Source organism: Aquarana catesbeiana, unplaced genomic scaffold (assembly GCF_042186555.1).
Source record: "Aquarana catesbeiana isolate 2022-GZ unplaced genomic scaffold, ASM4218655v1 unanchor228, whole genome shotgun sequence".
NCBI lineage: Eukaryota > Metazoa > Chordata > Amphibia > Anura > Ranidae > Aquarana > Aquarana catesbeiana.
In genome coordinates, this window is record NW_027362655.1 from 3,311,570 (window position 1) to 3,326,570 (window position 15,001).

Here is a 15,001-nt window from a genome sequence, read left to right on the forward strand (position 1 = left end):
CTGATGTTGGACAAGAAGACCTGGCTCGCAGTCTGCACTCTAATTCATCCAAAAGGTGTTCTATTGGGTTGAGGTCAGGACTCTGCAGGCCAGTTAAGTTCCTCCACCCCAAACTCGCTCATCCATGTCTTTATGGACCTTGCTTTGTGCACTGGTCCAAATCATTTGGTGGAGGGGGGATTATGGTGTGGGGTTGTTTTTCAGGGGTTGGGCTTGGCCCCTTAGTTCCAGTGAAGGAAACTCTTAAGGCGTCAGCATACCAAGACATTTTGGACAATTTCATGCTCCCAACTTTGTGGGAACAGTTTGGGGATGTCTCCTTCCTGTTCCAACATGACACTGCACCAGTGCACAAACAAGGTCCATAAAGACATGGATGAGCGAGTTTGGGGTGGAGGAATGTGACTGGTCTGCACAAAGTCCTGACCTCAAGACGATAGAACATCTTTGGGGTGAATTAGAGTGGAGACTGAGAGCCAGGCCTCCTCATCCAACATCAGTGCCTGACCTCACAAATGTGCTTCTGGAATAACGGTCAAACATTCCCATAGACACACTCCTAAACCTTGTGGACAGCCTTCCCAGAAGAATTGAAGCTGTTATAGCTGCAAAGGGTGGGCCAACACAATATTGAACCCTATGGACTAAGACTGGGATGCCATAAAGTTCATGTGCGTGTAAAGGCAGGTGTCCCAATACTTTTGGTAGTATAGTATATATGGTCCTCAAACAGCCTCATGTCCCATCACCCCTAAGATCTTTCATCATTTTTGCTGCTTGTCTCTGGACTTGTTTTATGTTCTCTGTGATCCTATGAGGACTCTATATACTGCATATATTCCTATGTGGCCCTCAAACAACCTCATGTTCCATCACCCCTCAGACCTTTCACCATACTGGTTTCCCATCTCTGGACTTGTTCTATGTTATCAATGATCCTATTAGGACTCTATACTTTATAAACACCTAATGTGGCTCTCAAACAACCTCATGTCCCACCATCCCTCAGACCTTTCACCAATATTGTTTCCCATCTCTGGACTTATTCTTTGTTATCAGTGATCCTATGAGGACTCTAAAACGTTTGAGACATATACTGCAGAGCGTGGCACCACATCCAATGATATTTGTGCAAAAAAGAAAAAAGCAGAAAATGGACTTTAAAGGTTACCACTATGATCCCAAATAGGAAAAAAGAGGAATGGTTTCACATTATAATAAAAATATCACATTTATTTAAACCACATAAAAACATACATGATAGGAGGAGTACATGAACATGTCTAACTGGTACACTGTCCCATATATAAGACCAAAAACAGAAAGCTGAACACAGAAAACCACTTGTATTGCCCCAAAGATGATGACACTGTAGTCCAAGAAGGTCCCTTCTGGCAACGGGCCAAACAAGCAGAGTCACAGATGTCAGCTCCAATGGATCACTATGCGTTTTGCCAGTAGCTTCTTCAGGGTATTGTGACGGTATGTGAGGTGAGGTCATCGATAATCAATATATTTCACCTCGCCTTTGTTCTATTGTCAGAGACTGAACCGGAATCTGGTCCGGATTTTTCCAGCCTCTGTGGCAGGCTTGGTTCCGGTCCAGGTCTTCCGGTCCAGGTCTTCTGGTCCACTTGAGTCCATGCTCAGGTGGACTTTAAATGACCAGGAAGAGAGCACAGCAGTGCTCTGGGCTGAGACTCAGAAGGGAATCTGAGCGAGAGGAGCCCTGTTTGTTTGAATGGAAAACAAAGGTTTGCTTTACCTCATGTTTTGTGGGTGTTGGGGATCAGCCCCACACCATATAGAGAGCAGTCTACTGTTTAGTTTAGTTTAACGTCGGACGGCAAGTATTTGTTTTACTGTTTTGTTTATTTTTATGACTTTGCAAACCACCTGTAAATAAAGCTGGCAACCCGCCAGATTTTAAAGAAACTGCCTGTATGCTGACCTTCATTCTGAGAAAAGGTGATCCCCCCAAGCTAATCTCCCCACAGTATCCTATTGGTACATCACTGGAAAGAGTATCCAAAAAACACACAAGGGGCTCAGGTCCATGGAGCAGTGCACTGTCATAGAAATGAAAAACAAACAGATGGGAAGGGGGAAGGGGTAGAGGGGGACAAAGGGAACCAAATATAGAGGGAGCAAAAGAGCTGGCTCCAAAGAATGTAAAAAAACAGCCTAACTTGAGAGGCCTGGATCCAAAAGATGGCAGCTTGCAAAATTATACTTCATGGATATCACCAAAAAGTAAGTATGAATAATGATCAGAGGTACTGCTGGACCCTACAAATCAACATATACCGTGGCCTGAGACAGTCTGTCCAGATGACTTTCCCAGAAAAGGGGGGGGGGGTTGAGAAAACAGACAGTGGGCCCTTATGCAATGGAGTTTCGGCCTGAAAACTGGTCTTACTCTGTGTCAGATGTTCCACACCATGGGGAGCATGTTTACTTTATAGACACTATACATTATATACACCTATGTGGTCCTCAAACAAAGCCATGTCCCATCACCCCTTAAACCTGTGTCAGGGACTGGTGTGACCAGAAATATGTGGCTTGTCACAGAAAATGCCAAGCACAGGTTCAGTATAAATAATACAATATAATATACAGTGAAAGATATGTGAATACACAAAAGTCAACGCACCTTCAATATGGCAAACAGTGTACCAAACCTGCAACCAAACCACAGTGACACACAACAAATGACAGCCTAAACCAAATGTATATATAGGTGTGGGATGTAATCGTAACAAGCCAGGGTCATACACGAGAGATCAAGCAGATAGGGCTGGGAGCAAGACAGGACAGGGAGACGGTAACAGGAGACAGAAAGAACAGGCAGAAAGGACCAGGCTGCAGGGCAGGGGTCCAGGAATGGATGCAGGGTTCAGGATACAGGAACACAGGATTCAGGAACACAGGTCAGGGCACATGGAGAAAAAACCAAGGCAAGGTGTGCTAGCATTCACAGGGTTTAAATATACTTCCTGCAATCAGCATCAGGTGATGCCTGACTGCAGGAGATGATGTCAGCTCCTGACTGCTGAGAGACACCCGCTGGTGGACAATGGAACTGCAGCCCATAGTCCTGGGAGCCACAGTGCCACCAGCAGGTGAAACCTTTCCTGACAACCTGTCACTATCTTGGTTTCCCATCTCTGGACTTGTTCTATGTTCTCAGTGATCTTATGAGGACTCTATACTATATATACACCTATGTGTCCCTCAAACGATCTCATGTTCCATCACATTCAACATTGGCCTCAGTTGAAGGAGTTGGGTTTTTATGAAATCTATGGATGAAATTATATTTTATTTCAAACATGTTTTGGATGTAAAATTTACCATTTCTATCAGTCCTGTGTACTCACTTTAATTCCTCAATCCGGCTGGTGGTCAGAGCTGCCATCATCTCCCTCAGGTGAGGACCCTCCAGATCGTTTTGTAACAGATTGAGTCTCCTCAGGGTCGGGTTATCTTTGATTCCAGATGCCAGGCTGATGCAGGAAGTATTGGACAACGAGTTTACATCCAATCTATAGAAGATAATGAATTGACGTCAGAGTTAATTCTTCAGCCAGGAACTATGGTGGAAGTAGGGAAGAGCAAAATGTAGCTGGGTCTAGTTTGACGCAGGTTCAGAACATGACCGAAGTTCACATTCCAAATTCAAAACCCACTGAAGTCAATGTGAGCCAAACCTTAGAAACCAGCAACAGGGTGGACTAAAAGACAAGAGATTGTCAAAGAGCACAGGGAGATAGGCAGTTGCCAGAGGGATTTGTACCAATGAAATCTTTTTTTGAATTATTGTTAAGCATGAAGAGGGTCTTTTCATGGTGTGTAAAAGGCAACATTAAAAAAAACAAAATACAAAAATAGAAAAAATACAAAAATCCTTCAAATCACATGCCGAATTGTGACATCACATAAACCCCATGTAAGCTGCAACCCAATATGGTAGATTTCCAAAAGAAAAGGCTTTTTTCAAAGACAGTGATTTGTGTAGCTGTCAGGACCTGGGTCTGAACCTGTGTGATAGACTCACCCGGGACAGAGGCTTTTGGAGGGGATTGAATGCTAGCCTCTTGCCTACTGATTATGGGCCCTGGATTTTAAGGAAACAATACTCTTTGTGAGGTGTATGCCTGGGGACCCTTGCAGTAATGTTACTTTGGATTCAAGTCCATGTCCCCTCAAGACACACAGACTCTGGGAACCCTGTATATGCCATATTAGAAATGGTGACTGATTCATATTGTTGGGACTCATAGCAGATGCTGATGTCATCAACTCCAGCCACTTGTCTGTCTGTTGTCTGCTATAATGTGTTTATTGTAAATAAGTCTAGTGTGGCTTCTATGTCGTTCACCCATTGTTTGTGCTAATTTAACTCTGCTATTGTGTGAAGGAGTTCTGTGTTGATATATACAGTATGATAATCAGTGAGCTAGGAGACGACAAGGCTGACCTGAAAGATCATATCTCTGAGTCACCTAGTCTGGTTAAATGATTAGGTTAATTAGCTCATGTTAATTTAGGTTTCTGGTTACAGCTGTATTGTTAGAGTAATATGATCAGGAGGGGGAACCTCCTACTCAAGTGTTTAAAAGCCTGTATTCATGTTCTAATAAACAGTTCTTATTCTAGTTCACTCCAAGACTGGTGTTGTCTGGTTCTTGGTGTTTCTATAGCCAGATCCATTGGTCTCATGTTCCAGGACTTGATGGAAATACCTGATAGTGTCCAGAGTCCATTACAACCTGCAAACTTGGCTGTCTCTGGTGATGTCTCTTCTTGCTAAGCCACCTGGGACAATTCCTTGAATGACCTTGCCTTGAACCTAGTTTTTCTTGACCCTTAAACTCTTTGCTCCTCCCATGAACTTCCTATTTTAGCCATACCTTTGCCCTTCCTTGGTGCCAGATTACTGTGATCTCTCCAGCCAATATCTTGCTCCTTTGCATATCTGCAGCTGTCCTTATCTTCACTATCGCTCGTTACGGACGTTTGGCTTGTTTCTCAATTACACTTCTGTTAATCCCAACCTGCAACCACTTGTTACTGACCTTTGGCTTGTTTACTGACAAAACTTCTGCTTGATGCCTACCTGCTATGTATGCTACTGGACCCCAGCTTGCTCATCTCCTAGTGGGGCAATCCTGTGGATCGTGACCTGGTACTAACACACAACAAACCCACCCACCCCCACCATTAGGAGCTCTGGTGAACAACAGCTAGTGCTTAGACCCCACATCTCGGGTGAGCCTGCATACTTGGCCATGGTGACCTGCTGCTGTACTTATCCAACTGGTTGATGGAAGCCTTTCTACTGCTTTAACTACTGGCCTCCGTGCCTGACTCTATACCATGACAGTAGCAGTGATAGACCACAATTGAGTGTTAGAAGTAGCAGAGACAATATAGATAAAGTCTATCACACTTTGAAAAAAAAATAAAATAAAGCTAACGCTAACCATTTCATATACATTGCCAAATAGTTTAAAAACAAGTCCCATAGCATAGATTGTGATCTTCTTCACAGTACCACACTGTATTGTGTACAAAGTATAGCAAAATATCAACCCAGAGATCACCAAAACACCTCAAAACCACAATTCACATTCCACAGATGAGGCAGTTGTTAAAGTGAACTAAAAAAATATGACCATATGGCCATGCTTCAGGGACAACAGCCAAACATATCGCACAGTGGCTGGAGAGTACCAGCAGCAATGTAAGGGGGGAAATAAGTCATTTTTTTCCAAGAAATAACAGTGTGATATTTCAAAGACAGCATCCATAAATACTGTATAGACTCGCTGCACATTATCCATGCATTTGTACCTGACTGCTATATTAGAGGAAGAGACAAGGTTATTCTAAAAATAATGAAATCCTGGGGAATGCAGGTGAGCTTAGATTCCACCCTCCCTAGACACACAAACTGCCCAGCACTGAAAAGTATCACTGATAATACACTTTAATCCAGCCGGGGGTTCCAAATCTAAGACGGGAACTTTTGTTATCTGCATAAAACCCCAAAAACATCCCTCCTAATCTTGGTGAGTTCAGCAATTTGAAAATCCTCCCAAATCACAAAACCATATTCTACCTCTGATAAATGTCACAGCTTTCTGCCCAGCATACCTGGGGGTTAGGGAGCTAGTGACTGTTGGCGAAATAGCAACCATTGACTTATCCCCGTTCAGCTTGTTCTGCTTAGGGCAATTGGTTATTAGGGAGCCAGTGACTGCCTGCATTATAGCAACCAGTGACTCACACCCCATCCAGCCCTTTCTGCTCAGGGCTCCTGGTTATTAGGGAACCAGAGATTGCCGGCATCATAGCCACCAGTGACTCATCCCCTTCCAGCCCATTCTGCTCAGCACTCCTGGTGGTTAGGGAGCCAGCGATTGCCGGCATCATAGCAACCAGTGACTTGTCCCTATCCAGCCTTTCTGCTCAGGTTTCCTGGTTATTAGGGAGCCAGTGACTTCCGGCATCATAGCAACCAGTGACTTGTGGCTCTGTCCACCCCTTTCTGCTTAGGGCTCCTGGTTATTAGGGAACCAGAGACTGCCAGCATCATAACAACCAGTGACTCCTCCCCTTCTAGACCCTTCTGCTCAGGGCTCCTGGTTATTAGTGAGCCAGTGACTGCTGGCATCATAGCAACCAGTGACTCATCCCCTTTCAGCCCTTTCTGCTCAGGACTCCTGATGGTTAGGGAGCCAGTGACTGCCAGCATTATAGCAACCAGTGACTCATCCCCATTCAGCCCATTTTGCTCAGGCTTCCTGGTTATTAGGGAGCCAGTGACTTCCAGCATCATAGCAACCAGTGACTTGTGCCTCTGTCCACCGCTTTCTGCTTAGGGCTCCTGGTTATTAAGGAACCAGAGACTGCCAGCATCATAGCAACCAGTGACTCCTCCCCTCCCAGCCCTTTCTGCTCAGGGTTCCCGGTTATTAGGGAGCCAGTGACTGCTGGCATCATAGCAACCAGTGACTCATCCCCTTCCAGCCCTTTCTGCTCAGGGCTCCTGATGGTTAGGGAGCCAGCAACTGCTGGCATCATAGAAACCAGTGACTCACCCCCTTCCAGCCCCTTCTGCTAAGAGGTCCTGGTTATTAGGGAGCCAGTGACTTCCCGGATCATAGCAACCAGTGACTCATACCCATCTAGCCCATTTTGCTCAGGCTTCCTGGTTATTAGGGAGCCAGCGACTGCCAGCATCATAACAACCAGTAACTTGTCCCCATTCTGCCCTTTCTGCTGCCAGCCAGGGATTCCCAACTGTGGCATTAGCGTCAAAAATAATTTCAATGGAGGAAAAAAGTGGGAGGTCCCCCCCAAAATTCACATCAAACCCTGATCTAAACATGTAGTTTGGCAGGTTAGGAAGGTGGGGATGAGCATGTATGCCCTTGAACCATAATAGGCCACATGCCCTCAACATAGGTGAGTACCTTGCCAGAAAGGACCCCCTGAGAAAGTACCTTGTCTCCATGTTGGTGTAGTTAAAGAGCTACTTCTCCTCAACCCTGGCCTGGTGGTCTGTGAGTTTTGGGGCTTATTAGAATCTGGAAGTCCTCTTATAAAAAAGGGGCCCCACCCAGATACAGTCTTCCCTATGTGTATAAGTAAAGAAAGGCATACATAGTACCTCTACCCATTAACAAAAAAATAAACAGTAATTAATGATGTGACTTTCTTTGACAAGTACCTTAAAAAAAAGGGGGGGGGGCATGGCTGAGCAAGGCATGGAGTAGGGCGTGTCTGCTGTAGCCTGGCCATGATGGAGGCCTACCACCCCGCTCGGCAAAAGAAGCCACACAGCGGGTAGAGATTTCCCTAATAAGACATGACATGCAGAAGCTGATGGAGCGCACCTCTGCCCTGGAAGGCCGCCTTTAGCACCTTTGAAGATGAGTGGCAACCCCTGCAGAGAGATGTCCACTATGTCCACTCTGTGGCCTCCAATAATGCATTCAGGCTGGAGGACATGGAAAACCGCCTGTGTCAGAATAATGTGTGAGCAGTGGGTATCCCTGAGCGGGCGGAGGGTAAAAACGCAGTAGCTTTCATTGAGGCCTGGTTGACCGACACTTTTGGTCAGGATGCATTTTCCCCCATGTTTGCAGTGGAACGGGCCCATCGGGTTCTCTCTCGGCCACCACAACAGAGGGCCCCACCATGTTCATTCCTGTTTCGCCTCCTGAATTACAAGGACCGAGATGCCATACTATCCAAGGCCAGAATCCTCAAAGATGATAATGCTCAAGTTTCGCTGTTTGCAGATTTCTCTGCAAAAGTGCAGAGGCAATGCTCCAAATTATTGCATATCAAGAAAAGGCTGCGGGCTCTCAATGTCCAATATTTCATGTTATATCCGGCAAAGCTGAAGGTCCTTGCCAACGGCAATTCCCATTTCTTTGATAACCCCCCTGCAGCGATGAACTGACTTGACAGAGAGGAGGAACGGATCCTGACACAGCATCCTCCATAGGAGCAGGGCAATGTCCCTCATATTAACCTTTGCTTTACAGGTGCCTTATTGCAATCTGACTAACGGGGAAGGTTTGTGACAGTTTTATTTTCTCCATGCACTGGGCTTTCACCTAACTTTACTACAGCCCTGAAACGCAGTGTTGTTCATTGTGAGTTTATGCAAGTAGAGAAGTTTCGATAGTTACTTTATTCCAGCTCTATGCCCTCTGGGCTGCAATTGGGCCTCCCAAGAATGGTCCTGTGAGGACTCTACCCCCACTATTGTTGGGGAGTTGTTTGGTGTCACAAGGCCCTGTTGGACGACCATTGCACTAACTTTCAGTTTACAGGCCCGTTTTTGTCCTTTGTTCTTTTTGTCTTTCCTATCTTCCCTACAGATGGAACTGACTTCTGCTTATACATCGCTAAAGATTATCTCAACCTCCACCAGGTGGCGCATTAAGCTAAGCATCCACAGCATACTGGGACTAGTTGTTTCAGCTAACTGTTTTATGCAATTTTCCCTAAAGCTGATACAGGCTAATGTTATGACTTTATCCTACATAAGAGTGAAGCCTTTAGGAGTTCATTCCTCTTTCAATTGTTGTACAAATGGGGGACTGCTATTGCTCATACCTGTCAACTGTCCCTGATTTCGAGAAACTGTCCCTGATTTGGAACAAAGTCCCTCTGTCCCTCATTCCTCCTCATAGTCTCTCATTTTGGTCTGATCTATATAGTTGTATATAAAATGCACTATTTATCTTTCAAAAAGTTTTTCCCAGTGCTAAATCTTTCATCCAATTACTAAATTGCTGCATTTGAAAACTTCAAAAGCCAATATAAAGGAATAGTAGTGGTTAAAATAAAGCACTTGTGGGTTTAACTAATAATTTGTATAATTGTCCTTTAAGGGGGCATGGCAGTGGGTGTGTCCTATGCCTACATACATTTGCTAATAGGTGTCCCTTGCTCCCATCTCAAAAAGTTGGGAGGTATGCTATTGCTAACGTGGAATATAAGAGGTATGGGGGACAGGATTAAGAGGGGAGCAATCTTTAAATATTTTTCTAGGTTGTCAACCCACTTGATTTGCATTTAGGAGACGCACCTGCCATCTGACTCGATTCGCCTGCTGCGATCACGCAAGTACCCTGTCCAGTTTTGCTCCACATATTCCTCCTACTCGAGAGGTGTTAGTGTATTGGTATCAAGCACCTTCTCCTTTGAATGCTTGCAGCAGGTGGTCGATAAGGAGGGCAGGTTTGTCTTCTTATTGTGCAAACTCAATGATCTTGTATGTATTATTGCTGCCATGTATGTCCCTCTGCCCTTTTCCTCGGACCCTCTTAAAAAATTGGCCCAGTTTATAGCATTACACCCAAATGTACCAGTGCTCGTGCTGGGTGATTTTAATAATATCCTTCACCCGCAACTGAATAGGTTATCCTTGACCCCAAAAGTGGGTACACATAAGGCTGGTTCCACTGCATTTGCTTCCTTACTGTCTGAACTGGGGTTCCGGGACGTTTGGCGAGAGAGGCATGCTACTGCTACATGCTTTTCTTGCTACTCAGCCACTCACAGAGGCCTCTCAAGTATTGATCTGGGTTTGGGGAATGTGGTGCTCATGCAACGAGTACTTGCCTGAGCATATGAGCCCGGTCTTCTATCAGACCACTCTCCCTTCTGGGTACGATTGGATGTCACGTTATCGAGGTCTAGACCGGTCTGGCGGGTGAATCCCTTCTAGTTAACACTTTTTCTGACCCGGGATGGGATCCCAGATGCCTTGACCGAGTTTCTCTGATATAACAAGGGATCCGCTAGTGCAGCTGTTGTATGGGACTCCCTCAAGGCATTCCTGAGAGGCTGCCTTATTCGTGAGATCACAGGCATTAAACGAAGGTCGGGAGAGTGGAAGGCTAGAGTACATAGTGAATTACAGAACAGAGAACAGACTATGGTCACTAACCCTACCCAAGCTAACCAAGATGCGTGGACTGAGGCTAAATCCCTGTACAACTCGGTGGTACTGTCAGCTGCTGAGAAGAGAAGGTGCTTTCTTCAACAGAGTTACTTTGAGGAAGGAGATAATACTGGTCATCTCCTGGGGTTAGTGGCCAGAGAACAGAGAGAGGCTTACTCAATCTTAGCTATTCGGGCACGGTCAGGGGAGACACATACTCTTACTGATGATATACTGACTGTCTCTCGCCATTTTTATACTGACCTTTATGCCTCTAAAACTCACACTACTCCTGCTGACCTGACATTATAGCTGCCTCTTTCTCCAGGTATCTGACATAGACAGGGCTTCACTGGACTGTCCAATTACTATCGAGGAGTAGTCGGAAGCCTTAGCGGACGCTCTGAACCATAAATCCCCAGGATCAGATAGTATACCAGCAGAGGTGTACTCTCGCTATAGCTATATCCTCCTTCCACTACTCTTGCAGGCTTTAACTGAGGCAGCAGAAATGGGATGCTTACCTGATAGTATGCAGGAGGCCATCATAGTGGTGCTTCCCAAGCCAGGAAAGGACAGGCTTCTCCCAGACTCTTATCGTCCTATCTCTTTATTAAACTTAGACGTCAAACTACTGGCTAGGGTCCTGGCTACCAGGCTTTCTAGAGTAATCGGGGGTTGGTGCACAGGGACCAATCTGTGTTTATTCCCACTGGGTCCACAGCGGACAATATAAGAAGACCAATCCTTAATGTGCAAATACCTGTGGATAATCCTGGAGGTGAGGCCATTCTGTCTTTGGATGCGGCTAAGGCTTTTGATAGCGTCGAATGGTCCTACCTCTGGGAAATCCTGGCTCGCTTCTGCTTGGGTGATCAGTTCATAAATTGAGTGAGGGTCCTCTACTTTGCACCGAGGGCTAGGCTCCGTATTAACAATACTCTCTCCTCCCCATTGGCACTGTATCGGGGCACTCGTCAACGTTGTCCACTTTCCCCTCTGCTGTTCACACTAGCGGTGGAACCATTGGCGATACTAATTCGCAATACGCCCAAAATAGTAGGATTTTGTAGGGGGTCCCTGGAAGAGAAGATTTCCCTCTATGCTGATGATGCTTTGATTTATTTAGAGGACACTGCCACCTCCTTACAGACGGTAATGGAAACGGTTATTACGGGAATTTTTGGGCTTCTCTATTAACGGGTCAAAATCAATTCTTATGCCTCTAGACCCATTCACTGCGTCTTTGACCACGGGCACCGGACAGATAGCAATTGCCAACTCTTTTCAATATTTGTGTACGATAGTGGCCCTGGACCCTTCTAGTTACCTCCGGCTAAATTTGTGCCCATTGCTAGATAGACAAAGGAAAAAATGCCTTAGCTGGTCTAAACTCCCCCTCTCGGTAGTAGGAAGAGTGAATCTGATCAAAATGGTATGGGCCCCACAACTTTTGTACATCTTTCACAATTCCCCTATGTGGATTTCCAATAAGTGGTTCAAGAGGGTGGACACACATGCGAGATCTCATCTGGAAACGTGGGAGGGCTTGGATTAGTTTGTATATATTACAGCATGGGAAAGATAAAGGGGGTTTGGCCTTTTCCCACCCTAAAATGTATTTCTTGGCTTCCCAAATGCAGCAACTCGCTGGCTGGGGCCAGGATGGTAACAATGACCCCATAGTACATTTGGTGACCCAGATTAATCAGGAACTAAAGGCCGGTTCTCATATGGAAATGGAGTTGCTGGGCGTGCCCCCCTCCTCCCCAACGACTGTTCTCCTTAAAAAGGTTTGGAAGGCTTTTCGGGAGGCCCTGTCTGTTGAAGGTCCTTTGGGGTTTACCCCCTTGTGGAATAACCCTGGATACACAGAATTAAAAAAACTCCAGGGATTTTCTATATGGCGACAAAAAGGGATTTGGTTCTTCCCACAGATATACAGTACATGGGTAATATACTAAAATCTTTTGCACAGCTTAGTGCTGAATTTTCACTGCCCTCAAAATGTTTTTACCAGGCATGCTCTGCAGACACAAAAAAAACACACTTTCTTTGACAGTGTCTACCTCTCCTCTGCTACTGGAGATCCTTCAGGCGGATGTAAGGAAGGGTTTAATATCTAAAATATATGCAACTCTATTGTCCTCTATCCAAGATCCGGCCTCTTTGAAGTGTAGAGCAAAATGGGTGGCTAACATTGGGAACATTGATAGGGACCAGTGGGATATGGCCTTGGAATCAATACCAGTCGTCTCTATCTTGGCGTCTCATAGGCTGTCACAGCTATTTATACTACACAGGGCTTATCGGACGTCCAAGAGACTGTATGACTGGGGGATAAGAGAATCTCCTCTATGCCTGAAATGTAAAGTACAACTAGGCAACTTTATACACATAATCTTGAGATGCCCAAAACTTAATCGTTATTGGACTGAAGTCATGCAACATATTTATATCCTGGCCCAGGTACCTGTCCCAATGACCCCCTTAGTATGTTTGCTAGGAGCCATAGACGAGGAAATGTACCAGAGGGGAATGTATCTTATGATCACTAGACATTTGTACCTGGCTAGGAAACTTATTGCTAGATACTGGATACCCACACGGGGAAGCAATGGATATCATATGTTAACTCCCTCCTTCTTATAGGGCCTAGACACACGGTCTGACTTTGTTCGGACATTCCGACAACAAAATCCTCTGATTTTTTCCAACGGATGTTGGCTCAAACTTGTTTTGCCTACACACGGTTGCACAAAGTTGTCGGAATTTCCGATCGACAACCACGCGGTCACGTACACCACGTACGACGAGACTAGAAAAGGCCGGTTCAAAACCAAGCGCAGCACCCTTTGGGCTCCTTTTGCTAATCTCGTGTTAGTAAAAGTTTGGTGAGAGACGATTCGCGCTTTTTCAGACTCGTGGCTTTCAGATCGTTTTCTGACGTTCAGTTTGTGCTTGTGGGTTTGTATCTGCTCTTCAGTGCGTGCAAGCAAGTTCCGCGTGACTTAGTCATTGTATTCTTGTTCGTTCGTTACTGTTTTTCAGGTCGCTCTTCACAGGCCTTGCTGTTCTTCAGTGCGTTCTGTTACTTCGTTCTGAGCAGCCGACCGTTTTCTAGCCATGTTTCGTATGCGTACTCCTCGTAGAGTTCGTGCTGTGCGGGGGCTTGGTGTTGGGGTCCTGACCTTGACACAAGTCCAGTCCATGAACAGGGTGGGGAGGAGTTCATGGACCAAGAATTGGTTGCTTCAGCGTGACCAGTTCTGTCATATGCCTTTGCTCCGTGAGATCCGTGAGAATAATCCTGATGATTTCAGGAACTTTCTCAGGATGACGGACCCCGTGTTTCACCGTTTGTTGGCTTCGCTGACCCCCTATATTAGCAGGCAGGATACCTGCATGAGGCAAGCCATCACTGCGGAGCAGAGGTTGGTCGCTACCTTGCGGTATTTGGCCACAGGGAGAAGTCTGCAGGACTTGAAGTTCTCGACAGGCATCTCCCCCCAGGCTCTGGGGATCATTATCCCAGAGACCTGTTCTGCCATCATCCAGGTCCTGCAGAAGGAGTATATGAAGGTAAGATTTTTTTCCTTTTATATCACATTTTATTGTATTGAATGTTTGCTAATATCTTGTATTTCTTTCCTCATTCCCTAATTACCATGATTGTAATATGCTGTGAATGTCCCCTTTGTCCTCATGCATGCTGGATTTTTATGTAATTATTATTTTAGGTCCTTCATACATATTTGCCCTTCAATAACCTCTCCAGCATGGTGTCTCCTGCCCCTATATTCACCTCATGTAGTCACTTAACAATGTATTTTATCAGCTCTATAGTAGTGCTTTACCCCAAACATCCCCTAAAATGTCTGGAAATGTTATTTTTTATTTAAATTCAGGCAGAGTGCCAGAGGTTTTTTTTTTGTGGTGTCCCCAAATTTTTTGTAACCCTCCCTCCCCCCAACTGCTAAGTCAGCTGATTCCAATTCTCTATCCTCAATCATCTATCTGCTGACTTTGCCAAACCCATACACACTATACCCACCTCTTTACTGGTCAGATGTATGGATGAATTACCCAAAGCATGTAGTGCAAGGGCCTGCCTGTATACTTTCCAATGGTACTGTTTAAAGTTTTTGTATCCTATTATTATCTTGATAGGTAATAGCAGAATGTCCAAATGTCCTCAAATGTGTACAGTGTGTATTTATATCTTTGTATTCAGACACTTCTTACCTGTCCAGTGGTCTGCCAATAGTGTAACTAAGGAGGGTCTGTTCCAAGTAATACCCATTATTTAGGCATTCATCTCTCAATGAAGTGAAGAGGGTTACCTGTCCAAGAGTTCCCCCCCCTATAATGTTAGAAATGGACCATGAGAGGGGGGAGGGGGAATATGATAGGTGTACCTTATACTTTGTTGTTGTTAAATTCCCCTTAATAAATGCTATCTGGAGGTTGCCCCATAATGTTTGTGTCTAATCTGCTTGCCATGTTTCTGTGAAAAAATAGTAATGT

At 45.2% G+C, this 15,001-nt stretch overlaps 1 protein-coding gene across 1 annotated transcript in view; it reads right to left on the bottom strand.

The window, feature by feature from the left end:
- LOC141121640 (NACHT, LRR and PYD domains-containing protein 3-like) overlaps nucleotides 1-15,001 on the bottom strand; it is an 80,987-nt gene that overhangs the window by 13,660 nt on the left and 52,326 nt on the right. Inside the window, exon 11 of the mRNA XM_073611290.1 lies at nucleotides 3,384-3,548. Coding sequence (XP_073467391.1) covers nucleotides 3,384-3,548 — 165 coding nt within the window. The remainder of the gene's footprint in view (nucleotides 1-3,383; nucleotides 3,549-15,001) is intronic.